The 19,599-nt window shown below is 37.1% G+C and overlaps 1 protein-coding gene across 5 annotated transcripts in view; it reads right to left on the minus strand.

Moving 5' to 3' along the window:
- Positions 1–12,383: 12,383 nt before the first annotated feature.
- ZDHHC14 (zinc finger DHHC-type palmitoyltransferase 14) overlaps positions 12,384–19,599 on the minus strand; it is a 95,089-nt gene continuing 87,873 nt past the window's right edge. For 3 of the 5 annotated variants that reach the window (XM_071434878.1, XM_071434885.1, XM_071434870.1), the window contains one exon: positions 12,384–13,625. In XM_071434878.1, coding sequence (XP_071290979.1) covers positions 13,224–13,625 — 402 coding nt within the window. In that variant the 3' untranslated portion in view covers positions 12,384–13,223. The remainder of the gene's footprint in view (positions 13,626–19,599) is intronic. The other 2 variants (XM_071434890.1, XM_071434886.1) reach the window with 1 other exon arrangement.

The raw sequence follows: 19,599 nt of genomic DNA on the forward strand, positions 1-19,599 counted from the left end.
TTGCTATTTATACTATTTTCTCTGGGGTGAGAGCAGGGGATTTGCTGCTTTTAAGGCCCTTTCCACAGAGCAATCAGGAGGCAGCTGCTGGAGCATGAAATTTGTTTACTCTGTGCTGAGCAAGCAGAACTTGCCTGTAAAAGCAAAGCGCAGACTCCATATATCCAAATGATTTCAGCACAACACATCCTAAAGTGCAGAACTATATACAAATAACTTTCTTACTTGGACTTAAACCAGGTAATAGTTCATGCCTGTAGAAATATATGCTTCTTCTTTACTTCATCCCATCCCTTCTCTCCTTTTCCTTCCCCATCCATCTCCCAACAGACCTTCATTGCTGAACTGTTGTATCCAAACTTTATCAAAACTTGTATTATGAAGACTTGTATTATGAAGACAAGTTTTCTTTCAAAAGAATTATACCAGTTGCATGAGGAATTTTGAATGAAATGACATCAGACTGTCACAATGCATCCACTGAAATGAAGTTATTTAAAATCTCCATCATCTTCCCCATGTTTTTGGTAAGATAACAGGATCTAAGTACTTGTTCAGATTTCCATCACTTTTATTGCATCTTAGGAAAAAAAACCAAAACAACCAAAAAAATAATCAAATCTAGTAAGATGTCCATTGAAGACCTTTACAAGCAGGATTAATAAAGCCTCCCTACACAACAACAGTTACTTGTTTTTACAAAACAGCCCCAAGTGTCCTATGGAAACAGTGCAGAACATAAGCAAGTAGGGCTGGCTGTGTAGCAGTTCAGTAAAGAACTGGGGCTCAGAGTCTCAGATTTGGCTTTCCATGGGATTTCTGCCAGTCCAGGCAGGTGGAAGAAAGGGAATGAGCACGGTCAGAGAGCTGGAGCCTCACCAGAGCAAACCAGTGGCACCTTTGCTCAAGGAGAACTCAGGTGCCAGTGCCAAGAAAAGGGCTGCCTGCCCAACGTGCCCCCAACAGCCATGATGAGGGGTAATAGGAACCAGACACCTTGTGGGAGATTGAATCTAAACTCATAGGAAATATAATTTAAGATTTAATGGAGACCCTAAGAAAATGAATTCAGGCTGCTGAAGCAACAGAAGGTGAGAGCCTGGAGAGTCTCCCTCATGAAACACAATATAACCACAAATAGTTCAGGCTTGAACTGAGGACTGAGATATTTGTATGTCTTGGCACACAAGGATGGACTAGAAGCTTTCAGGGTCCCTTCCAGCAACACTCCTTCTCAATAACTATTTCCTGAATTTAATCTGGGGCTTAAAATTCAACCCATTTTGTTTCCTGGGAGATATAACCTACTGCAGTACTAACATCTGTTTAATAACTTTATTGGGTCACACACCTCTAATTTAGTTTCCTCACAGTGATAATGGGAGTAGGGAACAAAAAACACCCTTAAAACCCATATTTTGCTTCCTTGTAGAGCTAAACTTTCCATTCCCAGAGCCTAGAACAAGGGTTAAATTAGAACAAATGACACCAATTTTAAGACTGGGAGGCTTCAAGCAGAAAAAATCTCCAGCTAATTTCCTGAAAGACACAAAAGCTTCTTACTTTCTTGGAAATTATAAGAGAAAATAAAAACTTCAAATCCCAGAATTTACTGAAGGCAACATTAAAGCTGCAAACAAGAGAGGATAACAGAAATGTAATCTGTTTGCTAGGTCACACACACATCTAACTCTCCTCACTGCAGAGCACCACTGACTCTATAATTTAGAAATTGAACCCTGCATCGATGCAAACCTCTTGACTTAATTGATCTTTTAAAACATTAACCTGAGGCAACGGTGACTCAGAGCTTGGTGGATAATGCAATAAAGAGATCAAATGAAAAGGGATTTTTTTTCCTACTTGTTAATCTTATTTAAATCTTGGCTGATCAAACCACTGGATGATGAAGTTTTGTATAATACCATGTGTGTTAGCTTCCAACCCCAGTTACATGCAATGGGTAAAACCATCAATTGCTTAGCCAATTTTGCAGCATTACAGGTAGGTAGGAAAAGACTTTCAGATGATCTTGACTGTAGACAAAATTGGGGAAAGGGGGTCCTTCTTTTCCTCATGGGAATTATTGCAAAACTCTTTCTTATTTACATCATTTTGCTAATTTTGTCTACATCAGATCTTGAAAAAAACAATTCTTTTTCTTTGATAAATATATTAATTCCCAATTAAACTTCCATTTCAAGAACAAGGTCTTCACAACATAAAGACACAGAGACCACAATTTTGCACAGGTGCCATATGTGAAGGCCCACTTCACAGTGGTTTTTCTTCAGTTTCACTACAATTCTTCAGTTTCACTACTAAAAACTACACTACAATCTTCCCATATTATTTTAAGTGGGCACAATTACTGTATGGAAACTTTCCTTTTTAAGAAAACAGCAGCTATGAATTATACTTCAGTAAACTAATGGAAGAGATGCATATTAAGATGATCAGATAACACACTTATCTACAGCACAGATCCCTTCTGCAAATCTGTATTTTCATAGGAAAAGAAGCAGTAAAATTTCTGGAGGACTGAAATAGCACATCACTAAACCCAACTGCACCGAAATGAGCAGTTATTCTGAAAGAAAAAAGAGCAAACAACATCAGTTTTTATAATCCAATAGGTTTCAAATTAAACAGGGTTGTTGCTGTTCCTGTACCTACTAGATCTGGGTGCACAATCCTACATCCCTTTATTTAATGCAGAATGAAGAACATTGAACAATGATGAAGGACAAAAAATTACACCTGAAAGCAACAGATTTATTTTAATACTGGGTGAGTCATGTTTCTTTTTGTATGTGCCTGTTCACTCAAGTGTTAAGTATTTTCTGAATTATAGAACACATAACCTAGCTTCAGCCCTTCTGGAAAGACAGGCACTAAATAATTTACTGCTTGAGTCATCCACCAAGCCACTTACACAAAGTAATCTGCTATCTTGAAGCTTTCAGCAGACTTTCAAATGAGCTCAAAGAATTACTTTAGATAAAACTCAGAAACACAGGGGAGCTGTAGAAGTATACTGAAAAAAACTCTACTCTATGGCTTATATTCTTTGAACAGGAAAACAAAATCAGGTTCAGCATTCCATGTGTGTGGATAAAAGTCCATGCTACAGTGGACTTGCTTGTAAAGAAAGCCAAAGCATAGAGAAAAACTAAGCAGACTGTTTAGAAGGGTTTGCTAAGGAAAAACAGACTCAAGCACTCAGCCTGAGCTTGAGGGTGTGGATGCTCCTAAAACCCTTGGAGCTGCCAGAGAGGGATGACAGCAAGCTGTGGTATGGTGGGTGGAGATGGGCTTCTGCCAGTGTGCTCAGGGAGCCTGAGGCAGGACAGAGGACTGGCAGCATCCCTGAGAAGTTCAGCAAAAGCCAACACAGAGCAGGGCAGCCAGAGCACAACAAACTCCTGGAGCAATACACGGAGCATGCATGTGTGTGTGCATATCTATATCTATATCTATATAATCTATATCTATACATATATGAACATTACAAGGCTGTGGGAGATGGTCCTGCTGCTGTGGCAAGAGAATCGTAGAAAATATGAGTCTTGGGCAGGAAACCAGTACCCTTAAAATGGAAAGAGTGAGGCAATATATTCTTCCATCACCTAGCTCAGAGTCAAAATTGGTGTGTTCCGAATTTAGAAGGCAAATGGAAACACAAAAATGAGTAGTGATGACAAGTGACAGTTAAGTGTAAGTACCAAAGGTGAGTGTGGCCAGAAAAAAAGGCCTCCTTTAAAAATCCCAGAGCGTAGAGGAGCTCTTTTCCCATGTTAATTGGATGTGCCTTTTTGTTTGCCTTTGAAATGTATTTCATTGACAAATCCAATACAATCTTGTTATTCCCTAGTCCTTGAAATTCATACAATCACAAGGAAAACTTTTTTCAGGTCATGCATCATCAGAACAAGTTTCAATTTATCCACTCACTTGATCATAAATATAACTGCATCTTTGTTATACCTGTAAATTCTTATATTCACTGAGGAAACTAAAAAAGACCTACACAAGTGGGGACGCCCCTAGACATAAAGTCCTGTCTCAAAAAGAAGACATGACACCTGAGGCCCAGTGGTAGGCTACAGACCTCACCAGCTTCCAATCTAAGATCTGAACATTTGACACTCTCTTTATAGCTGATCGCTCCTTGAAAGAAGTGCAACTAGAAATCAAAAGAGAAACACAGCTAAATGTTTCATTAGGTTAAATTTCCTAGTAAAACATCTTGCTCTAGAACCAAATCAGAAAAACAGAGCACAACAGAAGAACATCTAGAAACCTACAATAAGGAAGTGCAGGAGAAACTGTAGAGGCAAGTATGAAACTCAAGTAGCAGGAAAAAACCCTGGAAAGATTTCTTGCTCCTTGACAGGGGCAGAACTGTAAGCAATTGTATTATCCATTAGGAAAAGTTTTAACACTGAGCTCTAAATAAAGCAGAACAGTGCCTAAATCTGTGAGGACAGAAAAAGCACCTCAGATCTACATGATCATAATGTCTTGGGAAAACACCAGGCTTGTGAAATCAGCTAAACACCTTATTGAGACAACAAACCTGGATATTTGTTTGATTTTTGATATAGATTACATGACATCAAATACAATAGAACAGAGTATTGGAAAGCTGTGTTTTAAAAAAGTAAAATCAAACAGACTTTCTACACTCAAGAATAGTACACTGGTCTTTCAATCTATCTTGCTCAGAAAATATGGCTCATTTAAGTATAAGAGTCTACATGTCAAGAATATTGTTGCACAAACACAGTATTTGCCATTTATGTAACTCCTGAAATCATAAAACCAAAATAAATACAAAGCCTTTAATTATGTGGGGCTGCCTGAACTAAGTCAGAGATTTTGGCCTCTGAGCTGTATTTTTCTTTTGGAAATTCCACTTATCTAAACTTACCAGCACTCTCAAGACCAATATCCAAAATTGTGATTTCACACGAAGACACGCATGTGGTTTTATTTTTAAATTACTTACAAATTATAAATTTAATGTTAATAACTAATCATGTCACACTGCATGTCCTTTAATTCATGTTAGCTCAAACATTTTGGTTATATAAAACTGCCTAATCATAACCCTGGGGAACATTTATAAAGAATTTTTTTCCTTTTTTTTGAGAAATAAGCAAAAAGTAGCTTGAAGAAAAATCAAGAAATTGATGTGTTATGAGACTGATTACTTACAGTGTGCTTTGATATAGAATTCTCAGTATGAACAAATGGCTTCAATGCAGATGTTCGAGCACGGATAACACCAACAGCACGCTGGGTCAAGACCTAGTCTCTAACTGAGACAAAAGCACTGACCAGTTGAAAATTTTAGGCTTGTCTGTGTGCTTGATTTGCACCCAGCCCTTGTGACTCACGTACCAGGCTGCACACAGCACTCCCCACTCATTTTCCTTTAATGAAAAGGCAATGCCTCTGTCACTGAACTGTGCTATTAACACCTCGTTGCTGTGTACCTCGGTGCAAAGACACTGAATTAAAGACTTTTAGGCGACCTCTTCCCACTCATGTGGCTTCTTCACAAACTGTAGGGTGACCACAAATACAAGTTTGTGTGAATATGATACTGCTTCAATGAGGCTAGATAAAAGCCAACATCTACACCACCTTTCTGTTTCCTTTAATGCAACTCAATATTCTTTCCTTACAGTCAGTGGGAGAAATGCACTTCCTAAAGACTTCAAAATGTGTAATCTAATCAGTGCTCCTTAATTATCCTTGACATATGTGTCAGTAAAATTCTGTAGGATGCTACTGTCATTACAGCCAGCAGAAGCATGTAGGAAGAAAATATGCAACCATCACTCTTAAAACATGAATCCATTCCTGAGGCATCAGGATCACTAATCACTATGTCAAGGATGTAAGATCAGATCAAGGATCTATTGAGCAGAGACAAAAAACTTGCCATAATTCAGCAACAACATAAATAGTTGAAATAAAACATACTTTAAACTCTTCAAATAGACTTGCATAAATTAAAACAAAGTAGAAGCCATCTCCTTATAATAACTCATGATAAGGCTCATCAACTAACCAAACTGATATGGACCAGAAAAGAGGCCACTAGATTTCTAGATGACAGGTTGTCAGAGTGAATAGGCAGTTTACAGAGGAATATGATGCTACTGAAAGCTCACCCTTGAAATGCAGGTGTTAGTGTTGCATATGACAAACTTTGAAGAGCATTTTTTCAGCACATTGTTCATGAAAGAATTATTTTTTATACTTTAAAGAAAAACAACCTATGAATAAAAGCTAATTTTTACAGATACTAGGTTCTTGGGGTCTTGCTTTGGTTTTTTTTTTTTTTTTTAGCTAAGAAAGCACAACTTCAGCAGTATGAACCAGAGGAAAAATACAAGTCAGTTGGAAACCTACTTTCACAAGCAGTAAGTTTTATATGCATAGATTTCTGCAGCAAAACATTTGGTGCTGCTCACCTCATGTCCACACTGTACTTGTTTTGAGGACAGAAACTCTGGACCAGCTCCAGTCTGGTCCTGGGAGCATTTGGATTGCATTAGGTATGCTGCTGGAACTTACCTTCTGGTTAATTTTCTATTTAAAAGAAACCTATTGTGTTTCACAGGACTGCTCCATGGAATGAGTCTAAGTGCTAAGCAGAGGTAACAAGAAAACTGATTTCCAAAATGCATTAAAATACTTATGTGGATACATACTCAACCAAAGGCCAGAACAAACTTGGTCCCAGGCATTTATATCCAGAACATTCTGATTAAGTCTTCTGGCTCCCTCCTCACCAATATATTCCTTTCCGTTTAGGTTGTCAATGCAAATTTTTTAGGGTTTTTTTCACTATGGTTTCCTACGTGTATGGGTCAGTTATGTGGAATCCAGAGCAAGTAATCTCATATTAACTGCATGAATCTACTGCTATTGTGAAGTCTTGTGACAGAAGTAATAAAAAATAGCATTTTGATTTTTCCCTCCTGATTTGTGTAAACTGTTTTCAGTAGTCCTGATTTATCCTATCAGAAGTTTATTAAATAATTGAAAAACCAAGGTACAACATGTTACAGAACATTAATTTACAGATGGAAGAAGATTTTAAGTCTTTCATATGAGAGAAAAAAATATTCAAGAGTAAGACAAGAATATTAGAAATAGCTGCTACATGTGCAGTGATGGAATAAAGCATTTAACTTTGTTTTCTTCTTCATGTCTAACTGTGGTAAAAGCGTGTACCTGCTCACAGCAGAGGGGCTTGAACTGGATGATCTTTAACATCCCTTCCAAACCATTTTATGTTTTTGTGAATACAAAAACCACAGACGAACTCTTTGATGATTGTTTAGTATTTCAATTTCATATATGTAATAAAATAAACACTAATTGTTTATTAAAAAATCAAACACCATTTGTGTTCCAAAAGGTTCTTCAATTGTAGTCTCCAGAACCTGTGGAAAACTTTTTTTGAACTTTATTTTTCCTTTCAATTTAGGAAAAAAACTAAGGTAGATAAAAATATTAGGTATCTTTTGCATACTAGAAAATTAGCAGCCCTCCTCACATCACAGATCATTCAGCCAAGCTGTTTTAAGGTGGTCCCTTCATGTCTGTTCTGTAACTACACCTAAATACACACAGATAAGTTCCAGCAGCTGTTACCAGCTTTGGGTTTGAGGAGATTTTAATTATATTAGGATGAAACTTGGTTCTGTTTTTCCAGGTTTTCAGAAGTGGCAATGTAGCTAAAGTTGGAAAGTGCATAAAATACATCAAGATAACATTGGCATTAACATCCTGCTGCCAGTGGAACTGACTTTGCTATATATTGCAAAGTAAATACATCTCTGTGGGACAGATCTTTCCAGTTTTCAAACCACAATTTATCTAGCCTGTAGTCTTAATTCTGATTTGCACAATACTCACAGAAACTCTGACTGAATTCCAGGCTTCATGTTAAATTGGTGAGACTACTGCTTAGGAAAACATTCTACTAAAGGATGGGCAAATTTAATTAAGGCATCACCAAGAAACACTAAACCATATTACCCCACTCGTTTTTCCAAGGCAATGGCACTTCTGGTATGGAAATACAGAATGCTCAAACGATTAACAGTCTGGATATTCAAAATGCTAAAGTAATTCCCATTTTTATCATATTCAATGTCTTTATATTCCTATCAACTTCTAAGGAGCCAAGACTTCACCAGTTTTTATATTTACAGATGTGTTTTCAAAACAGAAACAGAAAAAGATGTTAAGGGAAAGGAGCCTGAGGGCAAACTAACTTCTCACATTTTCCTTATCATCTTCCTACAATCACTCTCTCTCAAAAGTCTCACCTTATTTTTTTTCTAGAATGACTTTTAAGAAATTTCTAAAAAAAAATCAAAACAAACCAACAAACAAGCAAGAATACCAGCGAATAGTTGTTGTTTGTTTTGGGTTTTTAAAAAATATTGTTTGATCAATATTGACAGCTGTCCTCATTTTCTTTCCCATGAGGGTTTTTTGTTTCTACCTCTTGCCCTCCACAGCTTACAGGTTATTCTTTTCCTCCATGTCACCTGATAATCTCTGTTCTGCTTTCACTCTTTCTCCCTTTGATCTTCTTATTCCTGTCCTCTCTGACCTATCTTACAAACAAACTCCTATTTAATCTCCTTAGATCATCCAAAACTTGCTCTCCCCAGCTTGTCTTGTTTGTCATCAACTTTCAAATTGTACAGTTGAATGTTAACAGACAGCTGCCTTCTGGTGATAGAACTGAATTGCTGCAATGACTCATAATTAATCTAGATATCCACAGGTTTAAATAGCTCACTTAATCTCATGAGCCTTTTGGTAGCCCAGGCAGTGCACTCAGATGTCAAACTGCAACATCTTTGCAGGCAGGCAACCAAAATCAGGGAGCCCTGACCCAGATGAATCCTGAAAACTAGGACAGCTCTAATTTAAGTGAGCTAAATCCACACGCAAGTGTCTAAAGCACATTTCATTCATATTTTGGGCCTAGGAGTATTTGAAATTGTGTTGAAGTATACTACTTCATTTCATGGCAGTCCCTAAAACAGGATCATTTGGCTTTTAATACCAAAACTCAGAATGGCCCATGGTCGAACACACCACGCTCAGCTTCAGATTAGCACTGCTGATAAGGAGGGGAAGGGAGAGAAGGAATAAGTCAACAAATACATGACAGTTCCCACATAGATTTAAACCAGAATATAACTAAAGTAAGGACTAGATCTCTCTCCAATATTGCTGAGTTGTTCTTCAAACTGTATTGAATTTGGGAACTAAAAGACAAATAGAAGCTCAGTTTTGTTGGTTCTCCAGTGAAACACCTTTGTTTAGGATTTTGAACATTAGCAACCCTTTAGGTACTGTGAACTGTTACAATTGCTCAATAGACTGAAAAAAAAATAGGAAAAATCTCCATTACCACAAGTTGTTCATCACATTTGTAAGATGTGTCTCATAAATTTGTCTTACCCATGTCTTATGTCTTTGGGTTTATGACATCAGCTTTCTTCTTCTGGGAGCATTGTCTAGGATGCACATAATTGCAAACCAGCTATTCTTCTATCTATAGGATGATTTTTAAGGAATGCAGAAATACATCTACCTGCATCATGAGTTCACAGGAAGGGACAAAAAGTTACTAAAGGATATACTATAATAGGAAAATACAGTAACACTTGGACATTTATTATTACAAGTTTGTTCTTGGACATGTTTAACTGTTATGAATACAAAACTCACTTTAAAATAGAAATATCTTTGAGAAATCACAAAAATAAAGAGGCTTAAAAAATTTTATGAAGCACTGTATTTCATTCTACAAAGAAGATTATATAGACAACTAGAAGGGGAAAATATTAAAAAAACCAAAGCAGAATAAGTATTTTAAATCAGATAGACTAATCAGTTTTTACACATTCAAAGATTTCAGGCTTTTAAGAAAAAAAAAATTTACTCTTTTGAAAATATCAATTTTTATTCTAGATTTATAAATCAAACATGGAAAGAGCTATTTAATAGTAGTATTCTGCCACAGAAAATAAAAATAGAAAAAACCCTGTGCAGTACTCACAAGGATTATAATTTTGGATCCTCAGTGTGCATGCTCTGTCATCATACTTCAAAATAAAATATCAACAGTCAAATCTGTAGAGAAGCTGATGAATAGTCACTTTGCTGACTCATTCCAGATATATACACAAGTTCCAACGAAGGGAGTGCCAAGAACTGAAGACAGGTGTGATGGAGGTGAGGGGAAGCATCCAAAAGCCCTGTTAGAGGTACCTTTGTGATCAACCTGCTGCTCAACCACTGACTGCTGCCAGTCAAAGGCTGCAATTACCGATCCCGATGGGTTAGGACTTAGTTCCGAAGCCTTCCAGCAGATGTCCTCGCAAGGCAGGCATGTCTGGGAGGTTCAAGATGTCACCATTTAAAACAGACAGATGGGGAGGAAAAGAGACTTAAAATAGGGGTGATATAAATGTATAAACGAATTCAAAGTATTCAGTATATTCTCAAAAACCAAATTTAAAAACATAGGCAGCAGGTTCAGAAAAAAAGAGTGTCATCTTAAAAACCAAAAGAAAGTCACCTGAACAAGTGTGTTTGAAGCAGCACATCTGTTTCCACCATGTTTCGTAATTCTTACACTTCCCATGTAAACAAAACAGAAGGTTCAAAAAATGATGGTGAAAAGCACGAGCACAAGGCAAACAGCATAAAGACTCTAATCCCGTCCCCCTCCCTTCCCTTTCATGTTAAAACTGACACTAATTTTATTGTGCACAGAGCCTTCTTCACTACTCCCTAGTGGCAGTGACATACAAATGTTGTCACGAAGCTGGTATTCTTGGAAACATAAAATCCATCTGCTATTTCAGAGAAACTTAAAAAGAACTATTTCCTTAAAATAATCATCCTCTTCATGACTTGTACAAATGGAAAGTTTTGATACCACATTAAAAATATTTGACTTGCCCTTCTAAGTAGTGAGTAATGCATCCATAGCTAACTACCCACAGACACCTATTAGAGAACAGAATGATTCATCAAATACTAGTCTACAAACTCAAAGCTGGGATTCTTTCCCCAGGTCAATCAGACCCGTATCTCCAGCCCTCAATCCACTGCCTGCTTTAATGCAGATGTTCATGGCTTCATACCCAAGAAGTCAGGGAAAGGTGAAATCAAGAAGATGAGCATCACTGACTTCTTCAAGAGCAGATACAGAAGTGCTGAAACTCACGGCTTACTGGGAGAGCAGCCAACTGGGACATGTCTGTCACTACACTTTGGCTGGTGGAAAGAACTCCAGACTGTCCCAGCTTCTGGAAAATACGGGGTTTACAATAGGTGGGACAGACTAATCTGCCAGAGCTTCTTCAGTGCCTCAAATACCTAGGAGAGATTTGTCTGCCAGAGCTTCTTCAGTGGACCCATTGTGTCACTTACAGAGAGAAAGCACTATGTTCAACACACTGAATTAGGTTCAAGGTAACATCATCATGATGCTCATGAAATCTTACAGGAGTAGGGATTTTGTCAGTATTTTGTCTTAATCTTCAATAGCATGGGTGAATGATTTTCTGCAGGCTGATTATTCTCAATTTCAACAACAAAAGTTAAAGGAAAAAAGATTTTTTAGACTGGATTCAGTGAATGACTATGGTCAATAATACAGAACTGTTACATTTCTTGACTGGCAAATGCTTTCATGCCATAGAAACATCACTGTTTCTATGCATGTAATTTGTCCTAGGAAGAGTAGAATCCAGGTTCCACGCCCTGAAAAGCAGGTAAATACAGTATTAAAGCTATTACAGTTTTTCAGTTTAACTAAGGTTCTCTTCAGCTGTCACAAAAAATACATATAAAATTCTCTTCAACCTTTGAGTTGCACTTTACTTAAGCAAGCAAAGAAAAAGCACAGAAGAATTCCATGAAATCAAAATTTCCATTTAAAATATCAAAGGATAAATACAAATGATGAACAATGGCCAGGAAAGAGCTACAGACTATTATTCATTTAAGATTACTTCACTAAGCTCTTTGTCTTGAATCGTAAGCCCCTCAGCCTTCAGCCAGACTGAATTACAGTACAAGCAGAGGTTAATTCTACTGTTTCCAAATAAAGACCTCCTATGGGAACAAACACACAGCTCAAACAAAACCATAAAAAATGGTGAAGCAATCCTAATTGTAACCAGCTATTTCTCCATAGCTCTAGTTTTATCAAGTACACATATTCCAGTCAAATCTTTACAAACTATGTCAACAAGTCATTATTTCCCCCTCTTGGCCCCATGAAAACTGTGCAAGGATAACTGTACACGTCCACGAAATAGAGGATGTCATTTTATTGGAGGTCCACAGGTAATTGTATCACATTAGGGAGTGGAAGAATCTTGTGGTATGGCACAACACAATACCTCACTTAAACACTTAAACAGAAGGTTAAATGATATGCAACATGATCAAATCAGTAATTCATCATCTTCTAGGCACCACTGATTAATTTAAAATAAAATTTAATAAATTCAAAAAATATAGTCCATTCATTTGTTTGCTGTACTGTCTTTAAACGAAACAGCACTTTGAAAGTCACAAATAAAAAAGCAGCACTTTCTCTTAATACCAACACCACTGTAACACATACTGTAGCGTGGCATGCAAATCCACATCTGCAGTTCTTTTTTTTGTTTTGTATTAACAAATGGAATGGCAATTTTCTATCTCAAATATTGGTAGCATAACATGTAAGTGCAGATCATTCTGGCCACAGGTGTGGTAAGCCGTAACAAGTGTGTATTACAAGAGCATAGAACACAGAGCATGACACTTACATCCAAGAATCTCTCTCTTTTGTACTGTACATGGTGTTTGCTACAGGCTGACTTCCGACTCGCTGTACCCAAGCTTCAGGAAACGAGATTATTGACCTTTTCTGGTTTTATTTAAAAGTAAAATGCAGTCACCATCAAAGCACAACCGTTAACAACCTGGCCAAAAAATGCCATAGCTCCATTGAAAAAAATCACTCGTCCTTTTAGTAGACTCCATTAAGTGACAAAGTTTCCATTACAGGCATATTACGAAGCCTTACAGTGGTACTGCAGTGTCATTCCTGTCAAGCACAGATTTGCAGAGACACCAGGACACAGTGTGGTGTTCAGAAAAGCTGTTCAAACTGAGCTGAGCTTCACGAGGCCGCGCACGGAGTCCTCGTGCAGCGAGTCCTGGCTGGCCAGGCTCAGGACGTGCATGGTGCGGCTGTGCGCGATGGGGCTCCCGCTGGACAGCATCCCGGGCGGCGACGGCGCTTCTTCAGGAGTCAGGAACTGGTGGCCTTCATGCTCCTCTTTTAATGGTATGATGTCTGTCAGACCTGAATCTGATGTGAGATTAGGCATAGAAGATGGTGGTGTTGGTTGCCCTAGAGTCAGAGTTGCACAAGGCCCACTGAGAGAAGTCTTTCCTGGTAAAGGGAGCTCTTCACTAGTTATGCTTGGCTCACTCTGTAGGAGGGGGGTGGCAGCAGCCTGCAAAACGAATTTAGTGCTCTGAATGCACTGATCTTGGTCACACTGTAGGATGGAAGGGTGTCAAAATCATATAAAAACAAAACAGAGAAAAAAAAAGGGAGGATATGGATAAAAAGGTATGGAAAAGAATGGGATGTGAAGAGAAAAAAAGAAGGCCATTAGTATCATTCCATGGTTAGCCACCCAAACATCCCATGGCATGCTGCCCAGGAAAAAAAAGAAAGGCATGCATAACTGAGCCAATGCTTTGCATTATAATCAAAGAAATGATTATATACATTTACAGTGTTCATTTAAGGGTTCTTTAAAAAAAACTAGGCAATTTTTTCTTTTAACTGGTCTTCACACATAGGAATTAACCTACTACAGAGGTTTTCCAGAACAAGAAGTCTTTTGACAGAGATATCTACCACAGTTAGTAATAAAGCTCCATGAGTAAAATTTTTTCCCCTCCCAATTTAATACATTATATATAAATTCTAGGGAATGTCCTACGCTATACTCCATACTCCAGAGGATGTGTAGAAACCAGGCAGCACTGCAGATGCATTGAGATCAACCTTAATGAATTTTAGGCTGTTTCTTGATTAATCCTGACAATGTGATGAATCAAGGTACAAAACACAAGTTTTCTGGCAAGCACTGTCTCAATAATAAGCCAAATCCAGCATTATATAAATCTAGTTAATCTCAGTGAGTGCTACCAGAAATGCATTTTTTTGGTTCTACACAATTCCTAAAAACCGTTTATACAAAATTACCTCTCATTGCTTGAGATGAAAAGACAGGTGTGCATTTTAATAATGTCCAGCTAGCTAAGTGGGTAGTACACCTACTGCCAAATTAAGTTTCTTTAACATGGATTGGCATGATTTTTGAGAGCTCCTAAGGAAAAAATATTTAATTCATTGCCTGATCAGTGTCTTATAACATTGCAGCTTTTCAAAATCTTGTTAGATTCATTTACCAAAGTACTGCTCTGCTGGGTAAGAAAAACACTACAACCAGTGAATACAACTACAAATGCAATGAAGGACATTTGGAGGCAAGCAAGCAGAACAAAAGATATATCCAGAGGTAAGACATCCTATCCACTGTTATTTCAAGTATTCCATTAAAGCAATATGTTCTGCTCTATGACTGACTTCTTAGATTTTTATCAAATTACTACATACTACAGATACATCATCTGTTTTTTCTGACCATAACCATAATATTCCTGACCATAACCATTATTACTAGCATTGTTACAAAATGGGCACTTCCCTAAGATGCCCATTTGAGTTTAGTACGCCACTGCGCCACACTGAAAACTCATGGGAAGGCTTTTGCCTCCTTTATTGTATGATGAAAAGCATGATAAACAATGGTTAATTAAAGTAACTCTGTTGTTTTCAGGTTCTCCAATTTCACCACCAAATAGCTTAATGATGGATGCACACACCTAACATTCAGCAAGTGTGCAAGCAGACTACTTGGTCATAAGAGATAGGCAGTGTTTAAAACACATCTAAGTGGTTTAGGACTCCCAGACCAATTACTTTTGACAGGCAGAAGCTCAATCCTTACTCAGATACGTATTTCCAAGACTTCTGCTTTCAGAAAGATAAATGGACTGGCCTTCTGTTACATAAATTGATTTCATATAAATTGCAAGCTATCTTCGCCCCACAAAATGATGAACAGCCTCAGCCAAACAACTGAAGTGGTTCCCTATCATTTCAGAGGGATTACTCACAGGCTTAAAGCCATAACCTTGCTTAAGTACCTTACTAAGAAGAAAACTGTCAGCATCTTTTAAAGTCAAGCTTTCAATTCGTAATTCAGTGTGAATAACTCATTCTTGATTAATATCCTGTTATTCACACCTGCTTATTTAAATTAAAACTTCAACCAACCTTACCATGCACCCTTAAAAAAATATGCTAGCTGAATTTTCAAACTTCAAAAAGACCAACGAAACCTATTTTCTCTGAAAGGCAGTAGCCAAAGAACAAGTTAAATAACAAAGGAATGCTTATAACCACTGGGGTACACTGAAAACAAATAATGTTAGCAGCTGACTTATTGCTTTAGTGAACATTCAGTTCTGATCTTCCAAAGGAAATCATTAATGTGTTCCAGGCAATACAAGCACAAGCTTTGCTGAAGATGATTTATTTGAACTCATTGTATAGTCTGAATTAATTTTCTTCTTAAGGAATGCTACTGCATTTCAGTTAAATTAATATAAAAAATATAAGGTAGCCTCATAAAGCTCCATTACATAGTGTTATAACCTCAGGTGCTAAATATCTCTTCATTTTCCACACACTTGTAACTTCCCTAAAGCCTCTCCTTTCATTTAGATAAATTTCAGGTTTTCTTTTTCTTGTCTGTTCAACAGTGATCAGCACAAAATCCTTAGGAAGATACAGGCTGTAAAGACATTTCTAGAAAGGGAACTATTGCAGGTTCTAACCCAAAAAATGTATGTGTATTCTATGGGCTCTCAAAAACATCTGATAAAAACATCACATAATATACAGGTAGACTATTCTTGAGTCTAAACAGCCAACACAAAACTAAAACAAGAAAATCATATTTGTTATAGGGTTGGCGTGGTGTTTTTTTTGTCGATTTTGTTATTTCACTCTTGACTGAATGCAATTTAGGGCAGGAAGTCTTAGTTGCTACTAATCACATGACTTATCCAGCATCGAAATTTCAAATAAAACAAAAAAGCCTATGACTGTAACAAAAAGGAAGCTGGGCATTAAAATCTAAATGACTAAAAATCTACTGCAAAAATTATTCCACCAGCATCTTATTATTTCAGATATGCTGACTTTATTTTTCACTTAAAATGTCACTGTTTCAGAGAAACAGCAGATTCTGAAGGTAGGACAAGTTTAATAAATTCTACAAGGACAGAAGTTCAACTAAATATATGCACAGAAATTTTTAGATATCTGTTTATTTCCACATAAAAAGGCAGAAATTGAAGCAAATTGGGCAAAACCAAGAATTCTATTTATTTCACAACAAATACAAACAATTGAGGAAAAATACTTTTCTTTTCTCTGAAGAAAATATGTTTTCTCTAAGCTACACAAAAAATATGAAAATATTGTTGTACATGGCAATATATTTTTCACATTTCTAAATGTGATTATTTTGAAATAATCAGAATTAGTTACTTTAAATATTAAATAAACCTAGTTTAAAATTTCCTAAATGCTAGTAACATTCAAGAATTGTTACAGTTCTCAGAAGATGGATAAAAGCAGGCTGAGTAGTCTCACAAACTCTGAATAAAATACAAACAACATGGAGTTCAGAGGAGGCTGACAGTGGTATGAAGTTACAGGAAGAATGCTGAAATACCAAATTCTGTACACAACAAATGGTAAAGAGTGGAGGGATAGAGCTGTGTAAGTGTCCCCAGCAGGTGTAGGATTTCACCATCAAAATTAATGTGTTGTGGATACTGTGCAACAGCTGAGCCACAAGCCTCAACAACTCAATGGCTCTACTATCAAGCAATACAGTAGTAGTAAATGAGTATATATTCATGATGAGTAGATCTATGAAGGGAAACACTTCTGACACACTTCTGAAGCCAAATGGGAAGCAACACTTGGCCCAGAGACTTTACTTCAGATTGGAGACTGTTTGTTCCTATGGATGGAAAGTCTGAGAATGCTTAGAGCAACTTGGGTGCATTCCAGGGGCGTATCTTCTAAAATAAATCTAGTTCATAAAAATGCAGTAAACATGCACTATCAAAAGAATTGCTCCTAAAACATATCTCAACCCAAAGTAAATGCTGAAATTGATTTACTTGCACTCTGCCTGTAACCCATTTTACCTGTGAAGTAGAACGCATTAAGGAAAAACCTCTATCAACCTTGACTGTGGTAATGTTGACTTGGTAAAAGCCCTAAGTTTTGTTTTGGGCATCTGGGAAGTACATCAGTAAATATATAAGGAAACACGCTCGCAAAACTCCCAGAAAAATGGGGTTGTGGTCCTTGCCAATTCTGTTATTGTCATGATAGAAATATTTACTCCTAATAATGCAAAAAATGAAAAGCAAAGGATGGCCAGAGTTAATGCCCCCTGAGTCAGCTGGATCTATTTCCAGATCAGTAGCAGGAATACTTAAGTGAACATGTGGGAGAGGACTTTCCTGCACTTATCAGTGGTAATAAATGTTGTGCATGCACTACAGTTCCTACAATTTTCAGCAGTACATATACATAAGTGTAAGAAAACACTTTAAATAATTTGCATCCAGGAAAGGAAATGGAGAATTAGAAACAAGGGAATTTGGTACACACAGAACTACCTATATACTGAAGAAGAAATGCCTAGGAAATCAAAGCAAAGTTTATCACTTTACAAGGCATTAGAGATTTCCTAGAGATATCATAGTAAATATAAACCAAACTAATTCCTCAAAAAATGTTCATGAAGTAAGACATATTCTGTGTTTCCCCCTAATGGATCACTAAAGAATAAAATACCCTATATCAAACCCTAAGAATCAACTCCAGCTTTAAGATAAAATTAAGTACTACAGTGGTCCAGACCCAAGTAGCGGTAATTAATGAGTTTATGGGTAAATAAGAACTTTTTTCAGAACACAAAGAAAATAAGGTTTTAAATAAAAGAGAAAGAATAAATTGCAGAGAAAATCATTATTTCATAATAGGTGAGATACTGTGTTTCATACAAAAAAATTTCTTAAGAATAAGAAAAATACTTGGGTAATCAAACTGATGATGAGCAAAGAAAAATAATCAGCAATAAAATGCAACAGGGAAATACTTTGGAAATTACCAGTACTACAGATTATGAGTTCCAAGTGACCACGCTTTTTATGTGGATAAGGATATTAAGAACCTGGCTAATGAATGTACCAGACTAATTTCAAATTATATTGAAAAAGAAACTAAAAACACTGGGGAATGCACCAGGAAAATAATTGTATGTGCTTCCTTCATGGAAGTAAATAGAGATTCAGCTTTCAGTAAAACAAGGTAGATACTACGGAGTAGTACAGAGAGAACATGAGAAAAACCTCTTCTATGAAGATCTAGGAAAAAACCAAAATCACAGTATGGATCTATCAAGCACTAATTATAGCTATGACTCTGACTTCCTGAGATTGTGACAAACTGGGCTGCTACCACAAGTAGGGTAGATCATGCACTAAATACTCAAAGTATCAGAGGCAAAATTACCACAAAAGCTGTTAAATACAGATAGAGTGCCCCACAAATGGTATCCGGAAACAGAGATAATGTATTGTGCTGAAAACCAGCATCTGGCATCTTTACATTTAGCCTGATATTTATTTTGAACTTAACTGCAAAAATGAGGCTATGCTAAAAGATTTATTAAAATTAATGAAAAGAGAGTATTATACCAAGCAACAACACAGACTTAATGAGAGACAAGAGACTCCTTGGGTGAAACACAAGAATTCTATTTAGAAAGCCACTAGTCACTGACTCCTATAAGGAGCTGCTGAGGGAGGTGGGGCTGTTTAGTCTGAAGATGAGGCTCAGAGGAGACCTCACTGCTCTCTACAACTCCCTGAAAGGAGGTTTTAGCCAGGTGAGGGTTGCGCTCTTCTCCCAGGCAACTAGTGACAGGACAAGAGAATATTGTCTTAAGCTGCACCAGGGAAGGTTTAGGTTGGACATTTGGAACGAGTTCTTCACAGATGGGGTGATTACACATTGGAATGGGCTGCTCAGAGAGGTGGTGAAGTCACCTCCCCGGAGGTGTTTAAGAAAAGACTGGATGTGGCACTGAGTGCCATGGTCTAGTTGACAAGGTGGTGCTTGGTCATAGGCTGGACTCAATTTCAAAGGTCTTTTTGAACCCTAGTTGATTTTGTAAAAGATTCAAGGGAAGAAGGGGAAATGAAAGAGAGAAGGAATAAGAGAAGACAAGTGAGAGAGAACATGCTGATTTAAATCTTTATTTTTAATCAATGATGAGGAGAGATATTTTAGTACACTGT

Source organism: Agelaius tricolor, unplaced genomic scaffold, assembly GCF_023055355.1.
Source record: "Agelaius tricolor isolate 1412-34295 unplaced genomic scaffold, bAgeTri1.0.p SCAF_1, whole genome shotgun sequence".
NCBI classification, from domain to species: domain Eukaryota; kingdom Metazoa; phylum Chordata; class Aves; order Passeriformes; family Icteridae; genus Agelaius; species Agelaius tricolor.